This window comes from Gallinula chloropus (genome assembly GCF_964237585.1).
Source record: "Gallinula chloropus genome assembly, chromosome: 14".
Taxonomy (NCBI): domain Eukaryota; kingdom Metazoa; phylum Chordata; class Aves; order Gruiformes; family Rallidae; genus Gallinula; species Gallinula chloropus.
The window spans coordinates 2,283,137-2,308,334 of NC_140099.1; the positions used below are offsets into that span (position 1 = coordinate 2,283,137).

Sequence of the window (25,198 nt, forward strand, 5' to 3'; positions counted from 1 at the left end):
AAGCACAGGCTCGATCGTGCCAGCCCTGACTGTCTGAGCAGCACTGGATGTGCTCAGCTCTGCAATTCAGCTGCTGATTGATAAGGGAAACGGACAAAACCACCAGGAGTCTTTTAGTGTGAAGATTTGGCCAAAAACATACAAGTCAAGCAACCACCAGCAATCGAATGCTGTGTTACCAGAGTGCTAATGTATGCTACCCAAGCCTCATGACTCGCCCTGAATACCAAACCCAGCAGATAATACACTGCAGAGCTCCAACTCCCACTTTTTGCACACCAGCCCAGGAAAAAAAGCCTTCACTTCATCTCACATTATGTCCTTGCCCAGTCCCATCAAGTGATCTGACACTCTTATGAGCACACACTTCAGATAAACAGACCTCCCCCAGTTAAACCATCTTCAACAGCTCACAGTGAAATCCTGAGTGTGCCACAACTCCACACCAGCCACGAATGCTGCTCAAGTCCGACAAGGAAAACTATACCCATGTGGAAGGGTATATCTTCCTGTACCTTTGAGGACAGATCCTTACAAGCAAGCTAACAAGCTATTAGTATTCTGTAAGGCCAGCTCCCTACCAGTCCTAGTGAGATACCTTAATACATAATACATCACCTCCAGCACCGATGTGCCAGCAGTAGTTCTTTAAGAAACAAGAGACACGATGGGTTTTAGGCATTATCCCCCCAACCAGGAAATGGTCACTTGCTTTTTCCAGGACAGCACAGACCCCTCCTTAGATTTCCAACTAAAAGCTCTCTAGTTCTTTGCAGCTTCTGCCCTGTGCCAGGTCCCCAACACCACAGAAGTCAGAGGTTCCCCCAAATTCCTTAGGGATTAAAAAAAGGTTGGTGGTGTGTGTTTAAGGAGGAAGACAAAGGGTGCAGCAGCTTTCTAACACCAGAAGGATGGAAACGCTGCTCTCCAGACCGACTGGGAGCAGAGAGACAGCGTTCAGATCCCCATCAGCAAGAAAGGCTCCGAAACCTCCGTGCCTCACCTCACACAGGCAGCAGCAGCACACAGAACTCCTGGAGGGTCAGGAGTCTCTGCAGGTGAGGGTTTCAGATCAGGTTAAATACACCTTGTGAGGCCCTTTCAGCTGGGGTAGAACCTGCTTGTTGGCGAGGGAAATGGGATTAGGGATGGCTCAAAAGCTTGATTACACCCACACACACCTGCTTATGGGGGGGGTACAGAGCCATCCCCCTGCCTCTCCTTAGTCATATTCACAGGTGATGTTAAACACCCAGAAGTGCACCCTTCCCCTACAGCAAACCCACCCCCGACACCAGATCAGCTCCAAACAACCACCCGGGGATTCCTCCAGGCCCGGAGGGACAGCGACGGTCACATCCCCCCCCTCCCCTTCCCCTTCCCCCTGCCAGACACAAAAACCACACCACATCCCCCACCCCTTCCTTCCCCCCGGGATTCTCCTAGCGGCCACCTCCATCCCCGCAGGCTGGCGCCCTTTGCCTAATTTCCCCACCACCCCCACCCCTTGCTCCATCCCTCCCTCCCTCCATCCCTTCCTCCCTCCCCCGGGGCTGCAGGGGACCAGCCCCGCTCGCCGGGAACAAAGAGCCGCGCCGAGGATGCGCTGCCCCGCGGGCAGCCCGGAATCGGCACCGTTAACTGACGAACCGAATAAACAACGGGCAAATTGGGTACGGGGGGGTGCTGATGAGACACCCTTCCCTCCCACAGCCTCACCTGCCTCCGCCCGGTGCCTCGGCAGCGCTCCCTGCTCACCCCCGAAGCCCCGCGGCCGCACGGGCGGAGCGGCCCGGCCCCTGACACCGCCCCACCGGGGCGTTCCGCTCCGCCCGTGCGGCTGTTCCCGCCTTCCTATGGTGGGTTTTAATCCTAAACTCCCCCCTCCATCACTTGGGAGAGGTCACCCGTAATCCTTTTTGTGTCTCCCACCCCCCACCCCCCCATTTACTCCTCCGAGAGGAAGTTCCCGCAGCAAAGTCAGCCCCTCAGCCCCAACTCTCCTTCCTTCAGCCAGGATCCGAGCCTGACCCACCAGGGCTCCTTCCCTGTGCTTACAGGAGGGAGACAACAAGGCCTTACAGCAGCATTAGCAGCTTTCCCCGTGTTATGGATTCTCCTCTGGTATTGGCAGCTGCAGAGGTCACCTTCCCCTACCTCTCCCTCTGCAAAGGAGGAGGGCTCCTTAAACACTCACCCACCCCTGTGTTTGAAAAGACCTTACTTCAGATTTTGTTTCTCATCACTTTAAGTACCTATTTGGCCAAGGAGAAAGAAAAGCCAGCAGTTTTACCCCTGCTTTCCTTCTACCTGTCCTTGCAGCAACACCCCCCCCGCCCCCCCAACAACTCTACCAGAAACCCTTGACACCATCAGATCCCACAGCACACACCAACTCCCTCAAATAGCCCCTCAGAAGCAGACCCCCCCTCCAAAGCCAAGCCCCAAAGAAGCTTCTACACCTCTCACCTCCCCTTTCAGCCGGGTAGGAGGCAGCACAGGGTCCCAGCTGCACCCTGCAAGGCTTTGTCGGTCGCCTGGGGCAGTGACTCATCCGGAGTGGTGCTGCAGCAGGTGCAAAAGGTTAGTGGTGGGCAGGGGCAGGTGAGAAGAGGCCAAAAATAATGTTCTTTCAAAGGGAGGGGGAGTGGCTGGGGCAGGAGATTCAGGAGTGGGATTGCTAGGAGGCAGTAGAGGAAGGATAAAGGAGAGTTAAAATCCTGGCTCTGCTGTGAGTGTGCTCTATGAGGAAGTGACCAGTCGGACCCTCTGTGCTTCCAGTTGCAGTCATCTGTAAAATTAAGCTCTTTCCCCCCCCCTATTTTACATAAGAGAGTAAGATTTAACCTGCTCATTAGACACTGGGCTCCCTGAACTAACACCATCCCTTCAATAGGCTGCACAAGGGGTAATCCTTGTAAACTGAAAGAGAGGAGATTGGGACTAGAAATAAAGAAGAAATGTTTGTGGTGAGAGTGACAGGTCACCCAGAGAGATGGGAGCTGCCCCATCCCTGGTGACATTCAAGGTCAGGTTGGATGGTGCTTTGGGCAACCTGATCTAGCTGAAGATGTCCCTGCTCACTACAGGGTCAGGGGGGAAGAACTGGACTACATGGTCTTAAAGTTCCCTTCCAACCCAAACCAGCCTGGGAGTCTGTGAACATAAAAAAACTGACTGAGGGAAACTGAGATATCCCTCACCAGGGAACCAGGGTTTGGTCACAGAATCACAAAGTTGGAAAAGACCTTTAAGATCATCAAGTCCAACCATTCCCATCCTAAGCTAAACCATTCAGTATTGTTTCCTGCTTGTTATGCTGCCAGGAACATGTTTATAGTGGTGGTCTGTTCTCTTTGCTAACCTCACCCCAGTGTTTTACCTATTTAATTTTAAAGAAATAGAGTGTTCTTTACAGGATTTCAACCCAACTGGCACCAAACCATTTCATTCTGAGTCTCCAATACTGAGACAGATTTGTTGTAGCTCAGCTCGATTCCTCCCAGGGTGATATTGCTAACCTCTGCATAAGTGGAAAATCAAGGGTAGGAATGCCTGTGTCAGCAATAAAGACAGTGGTTGGCAAAAGGCATCAGGAGGAACTTCAGAGTTAGGCTTGGCAGAACAAAGAGTCGGGCAGAAGGGTGGGAATTGCCCCTTCTGGCTTTGCATCTGTGAATGGTGAAACCTGGGGAGTTATTCATCAATCAATATCCCTGGTGCTGCAACAGCTTTCTAAAAAATAAACACAAATAGGTGAAAAGAAAGGGTATTTCTGCTCCAAGGGAGACAGAGGGGGGGCTAGGGAAAAGGGCTGCATTTTTGTGACCACTGTAAACACCAGTAACTCCCAAATTAGTGACCCAGGAGTCTCTGTGGGTCCATCTTCTGTTCCACCTGTTTTGTGTCAGCTGAAGGCTGTCCCAGAGAAGAGGGGGTGGCTCAGCCACGGAGGGGGTGCCACCTCTGAAATTAACAGTGCAACCAGATTTCACAGCAAACCACAGTCCCTGAGGGTTCATTCTCCAGTGCAGCACTGCACGTTATGGAGGGTCAGGGATTGATTCCCGAGCTGCTCAGCCAGCCGTGTGCAGGGAGAGGGGCAGGACAACAGAGACACCCCCACCCTCCCCACCCGAAATCAGAGTCATGAGTCTGCCAGAGGCTTGGCTTCAGCAGCTACAAAACTCACCCCTAAGAGCTGGTCTGGGATTCAGAATGAGTGATAAGTGTTTTCGACCCCTTTTCTAAGCTTCAAAATTATCAGGAAAGTTCTATAAAGCATAAAGTATGTGTGGCACATGATGCCTGACTGACCTCTAACACACAGAGCACTGGAGAGGATTTCCCTTGCCCCTGGTCTTTGCCTCCCAACCCAGGCTGGCACTCTATACTCTCAAGGTTAAATATTTCACTGATCGTCACTGTAACCAAAATAGCTGGTTATCTATGGGTTCCCCCCCACCCCGGCTTGAAACTGTAAATTCCCCATAGTCTGCAAGTTTCTCTACCCTGGATAACCTGCCAAAATCAGGGGGCATCTGCATTATCAACAGGAAAAATCTGCAGACTGAGAACTGATGGAAGGAGGCACGATGGAAGAGGCAGAAATGGGAAAGAAGAGGAGGCTGAGGGGAGCCCTTCTCCCCACCTCCACTGCCCTGCCAGGAGGGTGCAGAGAGGTGGGCGATGGTCTCTGCAGCCAGGGGACAGGAGATGGGACAAGGGGCAATGGGCTCAAGCTGCCCCAGGGCAGGGTCAGCTCAGCTGGGAGGGAAAAGTTCTTCCCTGGCAGAGCTGTCAGGGCCTGGCACAGGCTGCCCAGGGAGGGGGCTGAGTCCCCACCCCGGGTGTGTTTAACAGAGGGGAGATGAGGTGCTCAGGGATCTGGTTTAGCACAGGACAGGAATGGTTGGACTCAATAAAAGGTCTTTTCCAACCTTGTGATTCTCTGATTCTGTAATTAAGAGACTGGGTGACTTGTATTTTTCCAGGAAGGCATATTTTTCATGTATGAAATGAAATAAAACATTCCTTGTCCTGACATCAGAATACTGCACCTTACAATCCCACCCCTGGCATCGGTGAAGAGCTGATACCAGCTACCCTAAGTATGTCAGGACATGCCACAGAAGGTAAAGGCAATTTTAAAATAGTTAACATTAATTTCTCTGCTGAATGACTTTCCCAAATCGAGTATCGGGGACATCCAGCACATAAAGCAGTGCACGTCTCCAGCACACAGCTCACCTTTACATCAGCATCTGTTTTAAGGGGCCCTGCTCTTCCCCTTTACGTGGCAGCCACTGGAACAGAGCAGCGATGAGCCTAATTCAGGGAGAGTGAGAACAGCATCATCCCCCTGGCACGGAGAGGGATGTATGTTCAAACCAAATCCTCTATGAGAAGGTATCAGAGAGTTTCTGGCTCAGTCACTTATTTGAAATGTAACCATCTCACAGATGAACAGGTTTCTTTTCCCTCCATCTGCAAACCTGGTAAATGCCACCTGCAATTAAAACTCAGTCAAGGGAACCAACTTGGGTTCCTTTCCTCTTCCCCGTTTCTCACCCCTGGTGCTAAGAGAAAAGCCATGTGAGGCCAAGCTGGCCCTGCAGCCCCCTGTAATTTACAGTAATTAGCCCTGCAAAGAGGCGCAGGATCCAGCTCCTGCTCTCACAGCTCTCCTGACCCTGCAGTGCTCGCAGAGCAGGGGAGCCATGAGAACTTATTTTTGTTGCTCAAGTCAGCAGATGTGACTTGGAGAGCGCACAGCAGCCAGATCTGCTGAGTAGGAAAGTGCTGTTTTTACCCAGCCCCTTTTCAGAGAGGAACCAGGCTTCTGCTGACCGGCCCAAGGTCAGGGGAATCAGATGCAGTTGCTCTGGGAATACAGCCCAACGCTCCCCTCTGCAACTGAATCACGGCACAGCCCTCGCTCTTCTTCACCTCCCCTAACAAAATCAATGCAGTTAATATCAAAACCCACCCCCTATTAACAATTTTCCCAGGAATAAAGTGCTGAGGAAGCCATCCCCATGCAGAGTGGAGTCTCAGCTAAAACGTGAACCATCTGCCAGCTCCCTGTAGCGCCTGGGTATTTTTTCACACCCCTCCCCATCCTGCATACCCTGCTACAAAATCAGGCTGACAATGAAAAAAGCACTCGACACCCCACCCCAAAGCAAGCTAACCCTAAGAGCTGTCCTGACACTAAACCCTCAGGTTCTCCATCAGAAATAGGGTTGTTCGGATAATGCTCAAAGGTTCTTTGAAAATCTGACCTTTCTTTTTCTTCTCACAGCTTCAGGTTAAACAAAATCCCTGAATCCACAGGTTTTAAACAAGTGCAGTTTGCTACAAGTATTGCTATCCCATCACTCACAGTATAGGGCTTTACTAATCTAGCACGGGGGGGGGCAAAAGTCCCCAAGCACAGGGAAGTGTGGGATCCTTGCCATGGGTAACACACAGTAACAGGACACCTAGGCAGGAGGTAAACCGTGGGAGGGGAGGGGGAGATGAGGTGCTCAAGGGATCTGGTTTAATAGAGCACAGGTACAGTTGGACTCAACGATCTCAAAGGGCTTTTCCAACCTTGTGACTCTGTGACCCTTACCTGTCAGAGGACACACCTGCTTCCAAGAGCTGCAGGAACTGGTGGCATTCAGGGAATACTTTTTTATTGTGCTAGGGAGCTCCTGCTTTATCCTCCCCTTGACCTTCTCCTCACTAAGTGGCTTAATTGTCCTACATTCTCCTTAGACTGTGAATAATTGCCTCCATTTATTTTGTTTTCTTGAATGCATTTATACTCTGGATCCTTACAGGTCAGCATCACCATCTGCTGCTTCAATAGTCCCGTATCCAGGAGAGGGTGAGGGCTTTTCACATCACACAAGCAGCTCCCTTGATTAAACCAGCACGGCGTGGATGGATCTTGTTATGAAACCCTGGCACATTTCTAAGTCTCTCTGGCTTCTATTATCAATAACTGCTGGGCTCTGGAAAGCCCATCCATTAAATTAAGGCACTTTTAAGCTGCAGCTTGCATTTCAGAACCCGTGTTAACTGTGATTGATTAATGTAATCTAAGAAAGGATTTCCAATGGACTATAAAGACGGCGATGTGATTAGCTGTGAACTCTGATCTTTCCTAACCCAGTGATAACAGGTTTAGGAGGAAGCAATGAGGTACCTATTTCGACCAGGAGTTTTGTAAAACATATCTGAGTAATTATTTTTACTTCAATCATTGCATATAAAACACAGTGTTGTAAATTATGGCATGGTAAGAGATTGTAAACAGGTGAGATTTGGGGGCGAAGCAGGTGATGAAAACATCAGGCTTGGACTTCATCATCTATTATCTAAACTTTCACTCCAAATTTTAGACTTCAAATATTTCAAGAGCAACAATATAAAATGTATTCTGCCTTTATAAGGCCCCTATCACAGAGAGATTTTACAGACAGAAAGAGAAATTCACACACCGGCGAGGGCAGGTTCTCACCAGGCACAGTAACCCCAGGGCTTTCCTCCTGCTGTCCTGGCAAGATCCAGCAACCAGTAACCTGGGGAATTCTGGGATCGTTTCCCCAACAGAGAAAAGCTTCTTCAGTGTAATTCCCAGCTCAGTCAGGTGTAATTCTACCTGTGTGTGTATTCTCAGCACGCTGGGGCTTTGCTTTAAACACAGCAGAGTCAGGGCTCTGTTGTGAGAATGACATCTCAATGGTTTTGGGCATCATTGTTTTTCACATGCTTTAAAGTTCAGCTCCATCTCCATACTCTGGAAAGGCATAAAATACTAACCATTAAAAAGTAATTTATAAAACCCATTTAAAACAGTGTGTTGGAGTGTTTAATTGCTCCAGGCTTTTGTTTGTTTATCTTTTCATCTGTCAGCGTCCTCCGCTGCCGCCTGGGCGATGATCCCTCCTCCTCCACAACCCACCAGGTGTGTGCTGGTCCCATCGCTGTTTCTGCATCTTCTATCACCACAACAGCCTAGTTCTTGCTCCTCAGTCTGCCTCTCCAAGGAGTGGTAGGTGACAGGATGGGAAGCTGGTGGTAAGTGGCATGAAGAGTGCACGGGCTCATGTTGAGCGTGGGATAGAATCCGAAGGACAGGCAGGAGGTGTAAGAGCTTTATGAGGGATACAAGGGCTTTGTGAGGAGTCTCCCTGGAGTTTGTCACTGCACAGTTCCCTGTCTCCACACCTTTACTGCATTCATTCCCTCTGCACTGCCTGGATTCCTCACGTTTCCTCCAGATCCAGATCCAGATACGCCTGGATTCCTTGTGTTTCCCTTCAATGAGGCCCCATCTGCTTCAGCTCCCCCAGTCTCCGCTCCTGCCTTGCACACACATGGACCTTCTCTTCTCAGCTCCACACTTGTCACCCCATCTTGTGACTTCAGGGACGTGGGGGGAAGGCGATGAGGCTGTGACAGAAGCAGAAGAGCAAGTGGTTAGTCCCAAGGATGGGCTAGAGCAGAGGTGTGCTCAGGAGACAGAGCAGATGGTGGCAGCGACAGCTTTTGGTGTCTCACATCACTCCCACTCGTCGTCCCACTCTCCCACACACCTCCACCTTCACACTTCTTCAATAGAAAGCGGGGATGTGGGACCAGCAGCACCACCACAGACTACATGAAAAGCACAGCATCTGCAAGCTGCCACTGGCTGCTCACTGCTCCAGGAGTCTGGGCTCAGGAAAACAGTGTGACAACAGCCTGGCTTGAAATCCTCGTCCTGCTGTGTGTGAGCACTCAGGCTCTCTGGCTCACCCCTCTGGCAATGAGCAAACATCTGGATCCGACCTACTGGTTAGTAACTTTTTCAGTATTTGTTTTGCTTCCCTGAAGAGGAAACAGGTCCCCCACACTGAGCTGATATAAATACCCCATGACAGATCTTCTGGGGACATGATCAGGGCCAGAGTTACACTCCCAGGGAAGCACAGAAAGTGCTTGGAGAGCAGCTGATTTTACAGGCTGCCTATCACAAACAATATTCATTAGAATCACAGAATCATTAAGGTTGGACAAGATGTCCAAGATCATCTAGTCCAACCATCCCCCTACCATCTACATCACTTACTAAACCACGCCCCTAAGTACCTCACCCAGCCTTTCCTTGAACACCCTGAGGGATGCTGACTCCACCACCTCCCCAGGCAACCTGTTCCAATGCCCAACCACTCTTCTGAAGAAATTTCTCCTAATTTCTAACCTGAACCTCCCCTGGCACAACTTGTAGCCCTTCCCTCTCACCCTATCACTAGTTATCTGTGAGAAGAGCCTGACCTCCAGCTCACTGCGACCTCCTTTCAGGTAGCTGGAGAAAGCACGAAGGTCTCACCAAGCCTTCTCTCCTCCAGGCTAAACAGTCCCAGTCTCAGCCAGTCCCCATCAGACCTGTGTTCCAGCCCCTTCATCAGCTTCACTGCCCCTCTCTGGACACGCTCCTGGGCCTTGATGTCTTTTGAGGGGCCCAAAAGTGATCACAGCACTCAAGGTGCAGCCTCACCAATGGCGAGTCCAGGGGCACAGTCACCTCCCTGGCTCTGCTGGCCACACTGTGTCTGACACAAGCCAGGATGCCCTTGGCCTTCCTGGCCACCCGGGCACACTGCTGGCTCACGGTCAGCCCGCAGCCACCCCGCACCCCCAGGTCCTTCTCCTCCTGGCAGCTCCCCAGCCCGCAGCGCTGCCGGGGCTTGTTACGTCCCAGCGGCAGGACTGGGCTTGGGCTCCCGGGGGCTCTGGGCCAGCTGCGGACGCTGAGGAGAGAGCCTGAGGCGCGGCGCTGCCGGGGGCCGCCTGTCCCCGCGGGAAGGACCCGCGCAGCCCCGGCTAACGCAGCCCCAGCGCGGCCCCGTGCTCGGCCGGCTCTCGGCTAGGAGGAGCCCCGGGTCCCCGCTCGGGCCCGCCCCTGCGCCTCCAGCCCTCCCTCGCAGAAGCCCCGCCCGCCGCCGGCGCCGAAGCTGAGGGAAGGTCGCGCCGCACGGCTCACGCCGCCACCGCCAGAGCGCTCCCGGTCCTCTGGGATCGCTGCGAGGCGAGCGGCGGGCGGCGGCGGGGCTCGGGGAGGGCGGCGGCCGGGCGCGGCGTGCGGGCAGGCGCCGCGGGCAGCCCGGCGCGCTGGGGAGGAGGAAGGCCCCTTGGCGGGGTGCGGCGGGCGCGGGGAAGGCCCCGTCGCTGGGCCGGCGGAGGGGACGGGAGGCCGCCATGCCGCTGTACGAGGGGCTGGGCAGCGGCGGGGAGAAGACGGCCGTGGTGATCGACCTGGGCGAGGCCTTCACCAAGTGAGTGGCGCCGCGTGCCCGGCACCGCCTGCCCCGCTCCGTCGTACCGCCTGGAGCCGGCGCGGCGGCAGCGGGGCGGGCCCGCCGCCCGGTGAAGGGCCGCTCGGCGCCGTGCGGGGCCCGGCGGCTGCTGCGCGGGGCCGGTTACTGCTGCGCGGGGCCGGTTACTGCTGCGCGGGGCCCGGTTACTGCTGCGCGGGGCCCGGCGGCGGCTGGGCCCTGCCACAGGCAGGGACACCCCCACCAGCCCAGGCTGCCCAAAGCCCCATCCAACCCAGTCTTGAACCCTGCCAGGGATCCAGGGGCAGCCCCAGCTTCTCTGAGCACCCTGTGCCAGGGCCTTACCACCCTCCCAGGGAAGGATTTATCCCAGATATCTCAGTCCTTCAGCTGAAAGTTATCACTCCTCATCCTGTCATTCCCTGCCCTTGTTACCTGTCTCTCTCCAGATTTCTTGGAGCCTCTTTAGGGGCTAGAAGTTGCTCTAAGGTCTCTCTGGAGCCTTCTCCAGGCTGAACAACCCCAACATTCTCAGCCTTTCTCAAGACCAGAGATGCTCCAGCTCTCTGAGCATCTATTTTCATGCCCCACCCTGGATTCACTCCAGCAGCTCCATGTGTGTCTTGTCCTGGTTCTGGCCAGGCCAGAGTCACCCTCCCCAAGCAGTCATCACAGGTGAGCTGAGTTAGCCTGGACTGTTTTCCACCCCACCTGATACCATTCCCCTTAAAAAAGGAGCTTGTGGTTCAGTGCAGCTCCAGGACAACAACAGTCTTTGTCTCAGTGCCCAACTCAGGGCTTGACCTCCCAGCCTTAGGATTAAGAGGAGACCTCTGAGCTGCACACAGCACTGCAGGGGGGTCTCCCCAGAGTGGAGGGGCAGAATCCCCTCCCTCAACCTGCTGGTCATGCTGCTTTTGATGCAGCCCAGGACACAGGTGGCTTCCAGGCTGTGCACACCCATTGCTGGCTCATGTTGAGCTTCTCATCAACCCACAGTTCATGTCCCAGGTATGTGCAGCCTTCACAGAGAAGGGGCTGTTTAAACAATCTGGTCTTACCTCCTGGCTTCAGGTACTCTGGAAATGCTCCCAAGGTTTCAGTGGCCTGTTTGGAGAGGTGTCCTGCACACAGGAAAAAAATTATATTGCAATAAAAGCTCCTCTTCAGCTGTATATACATCACTCTTACTAGGCTAGGCCTGTGTCTGTGGTGGTGTGGGGGAATTTGCCTGCTTGTCTGAGGATGTGTCTGATTGTCTAGAGAGATGGGAGTCACAGGAACAGGGGTTCTTGTCTAAACACTTTTTTTTCTGAAATGAAGAAATGTGTTGTCAGTTGTCAAATACCAAAACAAAATATTAATTGACTTTTGCATTAAAAACACTCAAAGTCCTTCAGCTTTACTGTTTCCCACCACACTTTTCTTCTGAGGTTTGTACTTACTGGGGATGGCAGTGGTGAAAGAAATGTCAAGCACAGAGTTGCTTAAAATCAAACCTTGAATTTCTGTTGGGTTTAGTTTGCCCTTTTCAGTCTGTGGTTCTTGGGCATTGTAAGGTGCAAACACTTTACAGAAACTAGGTGGGTTTCTGAAAAGTCTGGCTTGGGATTGCTGCTGCTTTTACTGTGTGGCATCTGAGTTGGGTGCAGAACTCTCTCATGTTTTGTCAGGAGTCCTGGAGTTAGCTGAACTGAGCCAGCAATGCCCTGAATCGTGTGGGATGCTTGTGAAGGGGATGTGTGTTGGAGCTGGGAACAGGAAAACAGTGTCAGTGGAACGTTGCAGTGGAACAGGTCCCAGGAGCTGAGTGATTGGGGTTGTCATGTCTTTGTTTCTAAATAAATGCCCTGGGTTTAGAGAGGTCACTTCACCCTGCCCGTGGTTACTGAGAGCTCCTGTGACAGCAGAGGGTGCAGGAGGGTGTTTCTTTGGAAATACAGTTTGCAGGGTGGGAGGTTGCAGGTGGGTGGTTATGAACAGGAAACTGCTCAGTGGGAAGCTGGAGGCACATCAGGGTTATGTGACAGTCCCTGCAGAGGTGAGGAAGAGTGTTGCTCACGGCAGCTGAGAGGGAGCCACTGAGAAGACAGAAAGTCTTTCTCCTTCCAGATGGCAGTTACATGCAAAACACCTCATTGCAGCCACAGAAGTATCCCTAATTAACTACTCTCTGATGATTCCTAGTGCCAGCTTGTTAGTGACTTGAAATGAGGAGGTTTTCACTGTTCTCTTTCAGGTGTGGTTTTGCAGGAGAAACAGGACCGAGGTGCATTATCCCCAGTGAAATAAGGAAACCTGATGTGCCAAAGGTAAAGTGCTTCACCTCACCTGTTTTACCTTTATAATGTTTGGTCTCTTATGGTACAGAAAGAATTAGCAGGTAGGTTTTCTGCCCATCCTAAACTATTTTTTGTCTTGTTAGCTGCTGAGATTAAGAGATTGTGAGGAGATACAAGTACAGGTGATACCAGTGCTGATGGTGATTGATGCCCATCACCCATGCAGCCAGTGTTTGGGGCATTTACTGAGAAATTCCTGTGCCTAGCTATGGTTTGGTTTGGTTTTTCTTTTAGCAGAGGCTGACAGCTTTGGAAAACTAATGGTGAGATAAGTTGTCACTACAAAGAAACAGCATGAATAAACTCTGGGGTTTAGTTCCAGGGTGAGTCTGTGAGATGCATTCTAAAGGACATAGAGCAGACCTGGCAAGAGTGAGTGTTTCTTTACATGTGTCAGATTATATATGTTCAGATATCATGTATAGCCTTGATTTCTTTATGTATCATGTATTTATTTGTAATCACTGCCTAGTATTTAACCTGACCTGGATATTTTAACTTTGCAGCCTATCAAAGTTGTCCAGTATAATATTAATACAGAAGAGCTCTATTCGTACCTGAAGGAGTTTATCCATATGCTGTATTTCAGGTAAGAGATACCTGGGTGTTTGTTCCTGAACCTTCTGCAGTGCCCTGATACATTGAGAGGTGTTAGAAGTGGGGCTGGAGCTGCTGCCTGGTTGAATAACAAAACAGAAGCAAGAGACTGTAGGTGGCTGCCTGGCTGGGTTCTTGCAGGAGAAGCTCAGTGGTGCTGAGGTTTGGGTTATATTACAATGGGTTAGTGTCCTGCAGCATCAGCCCTTCTCTAGAAGTGGAAAATACTTGCTGTGTTGCCTTTTAACTGTGGCACTCACAAAGGAGTGGGTGGGGAAAGCCACTACCTGGGAGCTCACACGGATTTGGTAAGGCTGAAGCTTATCTTACAGCACAGAGCTCTCCACATCACAGTGGTCTGGAGGGAGGAGTCTCAGCCTGTGGAGTGTTTTGACCTCAGCAATACATCAGTACAGCTTTATATTGTATTTTTAGTACCAATAGTGAATAATGAAGTTAGACTTAGACTTTTATCTTCTCATCCTTATTTTAACACAGAAAAATAGCAGCACTTGACACTGGGAAGCCAGCACTTAGTGTCTGTGCCTCACATCTTCTGGTGTGGGTTGGTTTGGTCTTTGATCATTGCTTTGTAACTGAAATCAGGACAATTCCATCCTCTTCTACTGAAACCAGGACATCTGTATCATCATTCCTCTTTTATGGACCTGCTGTGTGACACTGGACAAGCCATGAATGGCTGTTAGGTGTGCCTGGTTTTGCATCTCTTCATACTGATTTGGAAACATATAATGGGCATTCAGAACTACAGCAGGCTGGCAGATAGCTCTATAACTTCTTTCCTGAGGCTCAGTTTCCTGACTTTCCTTTAGGGAAATGTAGTTTTGTTTTGTTGTGGGCTTTTTTTCTTTTTTTCAATTTGGGAAAAAGACTTTGGGATTTGCTGTAGGAAATGGAAGTCTTTAGGATTTGTGTGGGGGGGGAATGGACTATAAAAATAAGGTAGATCTCATAATACATGCTTAAACTTACCAGTTTTGTTTTACACATCTTGCCTTTTTTAGGCATCTGCTGGTGAACCCCAGAGACAGACGTGTTGTGATCACAGAATCTGTCTTGTGCCCTTCTCACTTCAGAGACACCCTCACCAGAGTCCTTTTCAAGCATTTTGAGGTATGTGTTTTACATAACTGCCCTGTGTGCTCAGTGTTGCATTTGCCAGTAGAAATCTTACTTACAGTCACTACCAGACATGGGCAAAGAAATGAAAGTAACACTAAAAGAATGAGAGGGGCATAAAGAAGCTGAAAGAAAAAAAAGCTGATGGTTGTCTAGGGAAGTGGAGTTTGGAGATTGGGCCATTTTTGTTCTGCTCTGACTCTTCATGAGGCCACAAAACCAGAGCTGTTAACAAGAATCCAGATGCTTTCTCTGCCTTGTACAAAAGCACAGCCCCATTGCACTGTTCCAGACAGATCCAATAATGCCCATTGAGCACTGCCTGGAGCCAGAAGTTATATTTAAATACTTAGTAGTGCTCTGTCAGCAAATCCCATGACTTCTGGAGTCAATATCTTTGCCTACCACGTGATCTAACCTCTGGCTGTGCTGGTTTAGATAAGAGCTTACCTTCTGTGCTTAATCAGTCTTTTTGAAGGGAAGTCTGAAGCTAATTCTTGCTTAGCTGAATCCATACTTCTTCAGTTCAGCCAGAACAAAGGGTAAGGTTGGTGAAACCCATTTGTCTGCAGTGCTGCTTCACTGTGCTTCCACACCAGTTTACCAACTAATCTTAAACTTCTGTGTAATTCTTCCCTACTACTGATAACATTTGCTGAGGACTGGAAATTGCTGAAAGATATGAGTGATTTGGGTTTGGGGTTGATTTTCCTAATCCCCTTACAGTCTCAGATAAAGCACTCCCATGCAGAATTGGTTTGTTGAAAATTACTCCTGACTTGGCAAGTAATATTTTGGTGAAGAAACTTTGTATCTTGTTAGGAAGGCAGACAGTGCTGGTGTTGAGGTCAGTTCTCTCTGGCTGGTAATTCCATTTGGTGCAAAGAGGAAGAGCAGTGTATTAACACAGGCTCAGTGTTACAACTGTCTCTCTGTGCCAGTCATGTTACCCTTTTTATTGAACTTGCTCATTAAATTCACACTTGAAGGTTCCATTAAAGGAACTCTCACTATCTGGGAAACTTGATTCATGGAATTCTGGAAGAAAAAAAGTAATTTTCATGTAATTTTGACTTGAGGTTCCACATAGCTTTGGGAAGAGTGTTTTTCAAGCCTGTTTTGTGGGTTTGTGTGTGACAGCCTGCTGTCATGAGGCATGCCTTTATGTTCACACCCTCAAGCCTTTATAAAACATGTAAAGTAGCTGTGGTTTAGTTTCTTGTATTTCTTTTTAATGATGATGACAGTATTAAACCTGATCTGTGACTTCAGGTGAGTTCTACAGTTAACACTTTCCTTGGCCTGTTCTAAGGTGCATGGTTACAGATAAGATGCATGTAGAATCCTGTTCATTTCATTTGTTCCTGCACTGCCCTAAAAGCTAAATTAAAACCAGACACCTCAAGATGCAGTAGTTTGGGTTCTGCTTTTAGTTATGTCAGCTGGGGAAAGCCTCAGTGCTTTGGGTCTCTTGTTTCTTCCCACCCCCTTCTCTCAATTGTGCTTTTGGTCTCCATGCAGGTACCTTCTGTTCTCTTTGCTCCGAGTCACCTCATGTCTCTGCTGACCCTCGGGATCAATTCTGCCATGGTGCTGGACTGTGGATATGCAGAGAGCTTGGTGCTGCCTGTATCCTTTGATAATACTCAGAGGACACTTTCAGCAGTGAGGCTGCTGTGGCAGGGTACTTTTATAGACCTGAAGCATGCTAAGAAGTACTAGGGGCAGATCAGCCAGCCTGGCTTTTGACTGTAAAATACCATGATGTCACAGCTGACATGCTAAATCTGAGGCTTGGGGAGGGAGCTTCAGCCTTTATATACTAGAAATTAGGTTTATATACTAGAAATTAGATTTGGAGAAAAGCAGTTAAAAGTTTCCAATGACTAATGCAAGAGATTGTTGGGGGGGGAAAGCATTTACTTCCAGCATTTCCTGATCTTCAAGTAGATATACGAGGGAATTCCGATTCTGAGCTGCTGGGGTGCTCTTCCTCTGGGAGGAAAAGCTATCCACAAGTAAGTTCACACATCCCAGGGTAATGATGTTTCCAGTGTAAATGTTCATTTTTGACCAATGAGCAGAGATTCCTATTGGGCACTGCTTAAATCATCACTGTTGTTGTGACAGCAGGTTGTTTATCTAGTAGAAGCTGTGGAGATCAGGCCTGCTGCAGTCTGTGTTTAAAGGCATATGCAGCTGTAGGGAATAGGTGCTGTCCCTTCAGTGTAATACAGAGAGTAATAGCTGTGTGTAACTAACTTAGGTTGTGGTGTTTCAGGGAGCTGGAGTATCAGCTGCTGGAGCAGTGCACAGTTGACACAGGATTAGCCAAAGGACAAAGCCTTCCATCTGTGATGGGTAAGGTCCATTTCATGTAGCAAATGTGCTAGGAGCTTGCTCTGGGGAATGGATTAATACTACCAGTGAGTAAAAAGAGTTTAGTATTCACTGCATCTTTTCTGATCTACATTCATGATTTCTCCATATCTAACGCTATTTTTATGATAAGCCCCTTGTAGCAGGAGGTTTGAGTGAAGGCTGAGACAAAAGCTGAGTTGTAATATTTCAGTCTGTTTTGAGGGAAGACACTTTTTATTTCTGTTCTTAGTATTATTTCTTCCTCAGAAATATCTCAGAGCTGTTGTCAAGGTGAAACCCTAATGTACTAAATGAAATTCAAACTTAATTTCATTCCTGAATTCTCTTTCTACTTAAAATCTTTTGTACTAAGTTATTTTTTAATTTCAGGCTCGGTTCCAGAAGACATAGTAGAGGATATAAAAGGTAAATTTTCTGCTTCATGAGACTCATTAATTGTGCAGTAGAGTATGATAACCACAAGTGTGCAATCCTTTACATGTAGGAATTTGTTTAATCTTCCCAGCTTATCATATTTCTTAGCTACTGGAAGAAATTGCAGTGTTATTCCTCTTGGAAAGCAAAACCAACACTGGGTTGAGTTCCTCCTGCAGGTTGAGCTTTGTGTTGTCAAGATGTAGCTTATAAGTAACCTTTGCATTGTAGAATCACAGAATGGTTCAGGCTGGAAGGGACCTTAAAGATCACCAAGTTCCAACCCCCTCCCATGGGCAGGGACACCTCTCACTAGTCCAGGCTGCTCCCCATCCAACCCAGCCTTGAACACCTCCAGGGATGGAGGAGCCACCTCCTCCCTGGACAGCTTGTGCCAGTGTCTTGCCACCCTCAGAGTGAAGAATTTCTTCCTAATATCCAATCTAAATCTACACCCTTTCAATTTAAAACCATTCCCTCTTGTCCTGTCACTCCATATCTTTCTAAAAAGTCCCTCCCCAGATTTCCTGTAGCTCCTTCAGGTACTGGAAGGTCACTATAAGTTTCCCTTGGAGCCTTCTCTTCTCCAGGCTGAACCACTCCAACTCTCTCAGCCTGTCTTCATAGGAGAGGTGCTCCAGCCCTCTAATCATCTTTGTGATCTCCTCTGGACCCATTGCAACAGTTCCATGTCCTTCTTGTGTTGGGGACTCCAGAACAGGACACAGTACTCAAGGTGGAGTCTCACAAGACCAGAGTAGAGAGGGAGAAGCACAATGTAGGCTACCACAGTGAGAGTATTACACATTTATATCTATAGCCCATGAGCAGCAGGTCAGGTTAACTCACTGCTGCATTTTAACTCCTGACATTTTGTTTGCTGTGTCTGAATGTGGATGGTTTGTACTCTGCATGGGACTGAGGTGGCTGATGTGATGTTCAAACCCTGTTAGCACAGATAGGTTTGGGTTGCAAATGCAGCATTTAAAGAGTCTTAACCTCACCACACAAAATACTGTCAATTTCGTTTATATATTTCATAGGAGGGCTCAGTTTGCCTTTAAAGCCAATTTTGGGAACAAAAATGATGTGCTAAAGACAGTTAGTCACGTAGGCAAGATGAGTCAAGGACTGCACTTACACCAGGAAAATGAAAGCCTATCTTTGGGCAGAACTTGGAAGAATTCCTATGTGGCATTTCATGTGCAACAGATATAAAAATGTATAGAATTACAGAAAACAGCAACTAGTACATATCTCTTTTGGTCCAAATTAGGAAGAAATCCATCAGTCAAATGCAAAATAACTTAAATGCAGCTGGTGCTTTGTCAGATGGAAGATGGTTTTCTAATTCCTGGACTTGAACACAATTTTCTGATCCGTTCTGGGTTTCCTGCAGGCTTTTGGAAGCAGATAGAATGTGCTAGGGTTGGAGTTATGGGTACCTGTGTGTTGAAGGGCTCTGTCTTTGTGGGAGCCATTTATGAGGAGGATACTTGCTATGTACTTATTTATTTGTGTCTGGCACAAGTAACACTAACAGCTGGGATACAAAGTGTGTTCTCCCAGTGTTGCCTGGAGGAAGAAAACCTCTGGAGCTCTTCAGGTGCTGGAGAGTTGGGCTAGGAAAAATACTGGGTGATTACAGCTTGTTTGAAGCCATGGTGTGTTTGGCAGCAGAGTACAACCCCTGGCACCTTGTGGGAATGAAAGGCAGGATTAATAACATCCTTTTGTCTTTAAATCCTACGTGGCTTGTCTGAGGAAGAAATCTTGCCTGTCCTAGTGTATTTTCAGTGTCAGCTTCATTTAAACTCCTGACCTAGACAGCATCTGAATTCCTCTGAAGAGCAGAGAGACCTTTCCTTCTTTGCATTTAGACAAGGGTCTGAAGTGTGTGTTCTTTGAATTAAGCAAAATTATGGTCTGTATTGGTGACAAAAGGATCCAACAAAGTCTCTCTCCTGCCCCTTCCTTTTCTGCTCTGAAGTCCGCACGTGCTTTGTGAGTGATCTCCAGCGTGGGCTGAAAATCCAAGCAGCCAAGTTCAACATTGATGGCAGTGCTGAGGTGGGTGGAGCACGAAGCTTATCCTCACCTTCTGAAGTGTATGTAGTAGCCTTTTTGCCCCCTAAATCAAAATGCTGAATGTTTTTGTTTCCAGCGTCCTTCACCACCTCCAGACGTGGACTATCCTTTGGATGGAGAAAAGATACTCCACGTAGCTGGCCCCATCAGGTGAGAAATGCCACAGTTGAGTATTTATCTTTAGGAGGATATATTTTCAACTCTAAAAGCACAGATATATTCATAGGTTTTAATTTAAATTAAACCCTTGCATATGCTTTTTTGATGGCTCTTAAAGGAAGGCTTTGTGCTGGGCACAGTGCGAGCCCATAATAAGCAGTATGTGCTTCCCCAGAGAGCTGAGTGGTGAAGATGAGAGCAAACAGATTGGAGGGATGGAGGGAAGAGAAAGGGAGTGTTAATGCACGATGATGAGATGGGTTTAGTGAAGTGAAGTGAATTGGGCATTGTCTCCTCCCAGTTGGCACCGCCTGGTGCATGGTCTGTGTGACACAAGGAGCTGGGATGATGTGCTGGCAGCAGGAAGTCTGTCATTACCTCCAGCCCTGGAGTGGGGAGCTGAGCTCACCCTGCAGTGGTGCCTCTCATTAACTCTCATTTCCTGTCTTTGCCACAGAGACTCTGTTGTGGAAATCCTGTTTGAACAGGATAACGAAGAGACATCTGTTGCCACTTTGATCTTAGATTCGCTCATCCAGGTACCTTTATATTATAAACAACTCATTTTATGCCTCCAGCCTTAGACAACACACTGCTAGGAATGACTCTTTGTAGAGTAACACTCTTCCTACTGCTGGTTGCACTCCCAGGGTGCTGCCACATCACGAATTACTGCGGGGTAGTAAGTCACCATGTGTCATCCACTCTGTGGTTGTTTTACTCTTTAACATATTGCAACGTGTCTAGGAGAGTTTTCTAAGAACCCAAGGACTCTAGGAGAGTTTTCTAAGCCCTCACCAGCAGTAATAAGCTCTCTTGCCTATATTTGGGACCAAGGTTCTACATAGGTAATGATGAAGGAGTAGCTAATACTCAGTGTTGTAGGAGTTACACTGCTCGAACTGAAATGACACAGGTATTCTGTTTCTCCTCTTTGCAAGGTGTTCTGCTCTGAGTTTGACTTTCTGCACCCTGCAGCCTGCTGGTTTACCTAAGATAGAACCAAATTACTTCAGACATCTCTATTACAGGCAGGGTATTACATATATATTACAGGAAATTTTCTGGGGGTATACAAATGCTTCAGTTCTGATTATGTTTAGGAAAAACAGATTAGAAAACCACTATAAATGGAAATTTTCATTACAGGGTGGTATATGTATGTTAATTAAAGTTGACTCCTGTAGTTACTGATGCCATTTAAATTAGCTTGCTGAGACAGAATTTATTGGAGAGCCAGAGGCTTGGATGACACGACAAACATTTCAATTAGAATTCCTTATGAAAACAAATGGTTTAACGAGATCTGTGCCTGGACCCCTCAGCTCTGCACCTCTGGGCACTTACCTGGCATTGCTCCTTGGCCAGAGGAAAGACAAATGTTACGTTTACGAGGAGTAAAGAGCATCCAGTTGCTTCTGCTGGACTGGTAAAGCTTGGTTTTCTTATGCCTTTGTGTCTTCTGCTCGGATTATCTGATGCTTGTGGCTGGATCCAGCAGAAATCTTCCCTGCCACTGGCACTTTCTTAGCAGCTTTCTCCTAGATGAAGCTAAAGAGGGTCCAGCTCCTGTGTAATAGGTTTCTCTCTGAGAGCATCGCTCGAGGCTTCACCTCCCTCTGGCACATCTTCTCCCAGAACTCATGGGAATTACTGTCACTGATCATGGAATCACAGACTGGTCTGGGTTGGAAGGGACCCAAGGGTCACAGAGCTCCAACCCCCCTGCCACAGGCAGGGACACCAACCTCCAGGCCTGGAGCTACACAAGGTTGCCCAGGGCCCCATCCAACCTGGCCTTGAACAGCCCCAGGGATGGGGCACCCACCCCCTCTCTGGGCAGCCTGTTCCAGCCCCTCACCACACTCTCTATAAAGAACTTCTCCCTAATATCTAATCTAAACCTTCCTTCCTTTAGCTTCACTCCATCCCCCTTGACCTGCCATTGTCTACCCTTTTAAAAAGCTGATTCCCCCCCTGTTTATATGCTCCCCTAAGGTACTGGAAGGCTGCAATGAGGATACATCTGTTCTCTGTGCCTGTCTCAGCTGAAGGACCTTACAGGGACTCACCAAAGCCTCAACCAGGGAGTTCCTAAAGCCTGGTGTTCTTGGGAAGTCTGTGTAAAAAAAAAAATACCATGTCCCTTATATTTCAGCTAAGCCTGAGAAAACAGCACCTGAAGCACGTTGACTGAATTTCTAGCAGACCCTGGAATGCTTGTTCATTCAGCTGCAGCTCAAGTGTTGTGGTTTGTTTTATTCCTGTTTGCATTAGTGCCCCATAGACACCAGGAAGCAGCTGGCAGAGAACTTGGTGGTGATTGGTGGCACTGCTATGCTGCCAGGATTCCTTCACAGGCTCATGGCTGAAATCAGATACCTGGTAGAGAAACCCAAATACAAAGAGACACTGGCCACAAAGACCTTCAGAATTCACACTCCACCTGCCAAACCCAACTGTGTGGCCTGGCTGGGAGGTAAGAGTGGAAAAAAAAGACTGTTAAGCCAAGGTCCAGGGTGGAAAAACAAACCTTCCAGCTGGGATTTGTAAGGAATAAATAGCAGGAAACGTCGGTGAAATGTTGAAATGGAGCTGCATTGAGCTCTGTGGGATTGTTACACCCTCCTGGAAGGTGCCTTGCAGAGCAGAGCTCCCTCAGAGACACGTGGTGAGGGCAGGATGGTGCTGCGGGTTACAGGAGCTTTAGAGAGGTGCCGTTCCTTTTGGCACAGCGGTGGGGCTGAGGAGTTGTTTACTGGGGTGCGGTACACGGCTACAGCCATATGGTGGCACCAGTAAAGTGATTAAGCCGAGCAGAGACCTGCTGGGTGAAGGAAGATCTGCTTATTGGAAAAACAAGTTTAATTACTGACTGAGGAGCTGTGGAAAGGCCGGAGGCTGCTGGCTCCCTGTGCAGTTCCCAAGTGCCAGGGACAAATACAGAAGCTCTGTGATGGATTTGGGATGCTGTACTGGCAAGCTAGGGAAACTGGAGGGCTTTCAGTTGCTAGCAGCTCTTTTTGGGAAAGTTCTGAGGTTGAGAAGTCATCCTTTTCTAAACTCCCAGTATACAAACTGAGCCCATCTGGTTTGTAGGAGGGATTAACTTCCCCTGTAAAGGTAGGGTTTATTCCCATGTGCTTCAACATGGAAATGGTTATAAAAGTTTAGTTTTTAAACCTTTTTTTTTGTGGCTACTTTTAGGATTAGCAAATGATCTGTGCTCACCAGGTTCTGTGATCCTTCCTGTTGCTGGCAGTGCAACTAGTCAGCTGTTGTGGTCTGAACCTTCTCACAGCTGCTGTAAACTCTGCAGGGTGTCGTGTCACACCCTTTCAGGGAGGGGAAGCTTCCTTAAACACAAGGTGGTTTCTTTCAAGTGCCTAAAATCAAAACCTCTGTGAAACCTTGTTGTAAGAAGCAGGTTGGCTCAGCCAGTCTTGCTCCCAGCAGGGACTAGATGGTTTCTTGCTTTCAGGCAGCTTCCAGGGATGTCACTGGAGCGATGTGGGACCAGCTGGGCTACTGGCAGGGAAAGCAGCTAGATCCTTTCAAAAAGAACAGTGGAGATTCTTGGTGGGGAGAAGTAGAAGAAATTCAGTGCATCAAATTAATGCCAGTTTTCTGTTTTTCTCCTCCCCAATAATGCAGGAGCCATTTTTGGAGCACTTCAGGACATCCTTGGGAGCCGGTCTGTGTCCAAAGAGTATTACAGCCAGACAGGCCGCATTCCTGACTGGTGCTGCCTGAATAACCCCCCACTGGAAATGATGTTTGATGTTGGAAAGGCACCCCCACCACTGATGAAGAGGGCTTTTTCTACTGAGAAATAAGCTACCCAAGGATTCTTCTCACCTGTTTCCAGTAGATACACATGCATTGGCGCTCCCTCTGTTTTGTAGGATGTAATTTGTGTTTAACACTATTAAATATGAATGGTGAGGATGTTTTGGGGGGGAGGATGGTGGTAGATACCAACACTATTTAAACCCACATCTAGTTATGGTTTGAAAACCTAATGCTGGCACCTGCTGAGCTGGTTTGTCCTCTCCTGAAGATAGTCTGTACCGTTATGAGTTGTAGCCTGCTGAGTTGTCTGTTATTTATATGTACAGGAAATGACATTGTTCAGAGAAGTTGTTTTAAGATACTTTGATTTTAAATATGCTTAGAAGAATGAATAGGGAAAGATCTGTGGAAACTTTTCTGTATTAAAATACTGCACCCTGAAATCACCTGTGAGGAAATGATTTGGGGCTGTTTAGCAGAGGTGCTGGAGCAGTATTTCCCCTGGATGCTGCTCTGAGAGTTTTAGCTGAGACTCTTCTGCCTGTCATTCTGAAACAGGGCTGAGCTCTCCCAGTATCTCCTCTTCCAGAAAGAATTTAACCACGTAAGAATTGCAGGCAGAGGTGGGAGGAAATCTCGAGCCTCCTGCTGCAACGTCAAGCTCAGAAGTCACTGCCTTGCCCTTCTTCCCACCAACAGAAATGCTAAACTTCATCATCCTGCAGTGAGATGTATCAAATGCAAATGCAATACGAAGTTCATTGCTTAAGAAAAATTAAAAAAAAAGTCTGAGTATTATTGCTCTCATTAGGAGCTCTGTTGTTAATTAATAGGCTGTTAACAGCACTGTAACACTGCGTGTTGAAGGGGAAGGAGGAGCACTCCTTTGGGAAAATAAACCATGCCTGCTTCCTTTCTGCTCATGGAATCTTGGAATCACAGACTGGTCTGGATTGGAAGGGACCCCAAGGATCACAGAGCTCCAACCCCCTGCCCCAGGCAGGGACACCAACCTCCAGGCCTGGAGCTACACAAGGTTGCCCAGGGCCCCATCCAACCTGGCCCTGAACACCCCCAGGGATGGGGCACCCACCCCCTCTCTGGGCAGCCTGTTCCAGCCCTAATATCTAATTTAAACCTTCCCTTCTTTAGCTTTAATCCATCCCCCTTGTCCTGCCAGTCTCTGCCCTTTAACAAGCCCATTCCCCTCCTGTTCCTCTGCTCCCTTCAGGGACTGGAAGGCTGCAATGAGGCCCCCCCGCAGCCTTCTCTTCTCTAGGTGCTTCTTCTCATGGTGCTGCTGGTTTCATTTGCCATGGTTCTCACTGCCCTTCCTAATCCTGTGACCTCACTTTGTGGCTCCAGCCGGTGCCATCGCACCTCAGGAGAAGAGTTTTCCCTGATCCCACCAAACCTGCCAGCAACACACTGAATTGGACTCACCAACTAACTGGTGACCCCGCTAGTTAGTACCAGCTGATGATGGAAGACCAACCCCTACTCTGAGCAGTGAGTGCTTGAGCTCAGATTTGGGGATATGCATATATATTTTATATATATATATATATAAAATGACTTGGGGGCAGGAGCAGGGGAGTGTTTTAATGCCACAACCATCCTTTGTGTGGCCAGTTTCCCCGTGCTCTCTGCTAACTTCCTGGGGTGGTTCCTGGAGCACGTTTCTTGAAGTGAAGCCCCCGTGTAAAGAAACGTGGTGCAACTTCACCGAGGGCAGTGTGACGTTTCAGGAAGCTTCTGCACGACTTCCACAGTGGCTTCCATACATGCTTTACCTTCAGGTGTGACATTACCTGGTGGGACATGCTGCTTTTTATCTTCACAGTTCTCAAATTTAAAGGGAAACCAAGGAAAACCTGGAATTGCCACTTCAAGTGTTAGATGAGACTTTGCTGGGTAGAGTGATCTGATAGGGTTACCAGGGATGATTTCTCTCCAGAGGTTGCCTGCAGG

General features: G+C 48.6%; 1 protein-coding gene across 1 annotated transcript; it reads left to right on the forward strand.

The window, feature by feature from the left end:
- Positions 1–10,207: 10,207 nt before the first annotated feature.
- On the forward strand, positions 10,208–24,146 carry ACTR10 (actin related protein 10). The gene is made up of 13 exons (XM_084270559.1): positions 10,208–10,313; positions 12,553–12,625; positions 13,162–13,244; positions 14,278–14,386; positions 15,914–16,021; positions 16,343–16,410; positions 16,674–16,753; positions 17,144–17,179; positions 19,179–19,258; positions 19,353–19,426; positions 19,893–19,974; positions 21,713–21,914; positions 23,090–24,146. The coding sequence occupies exons 1-13, from the start codon at positions 10,237–10,239 to the stop codon at positions 23,269–23,271; spliced, it is 1,254 nt and encodes a 417-aa protein (XP_084126685.1). The 5' UTR covers positions 10,208–10,236; the 3' UTR covers positions 23,272–24,146.
- The last annotated feature ends 1,052 nt before the right edge of the window (positions 24,147–25,198 follow it).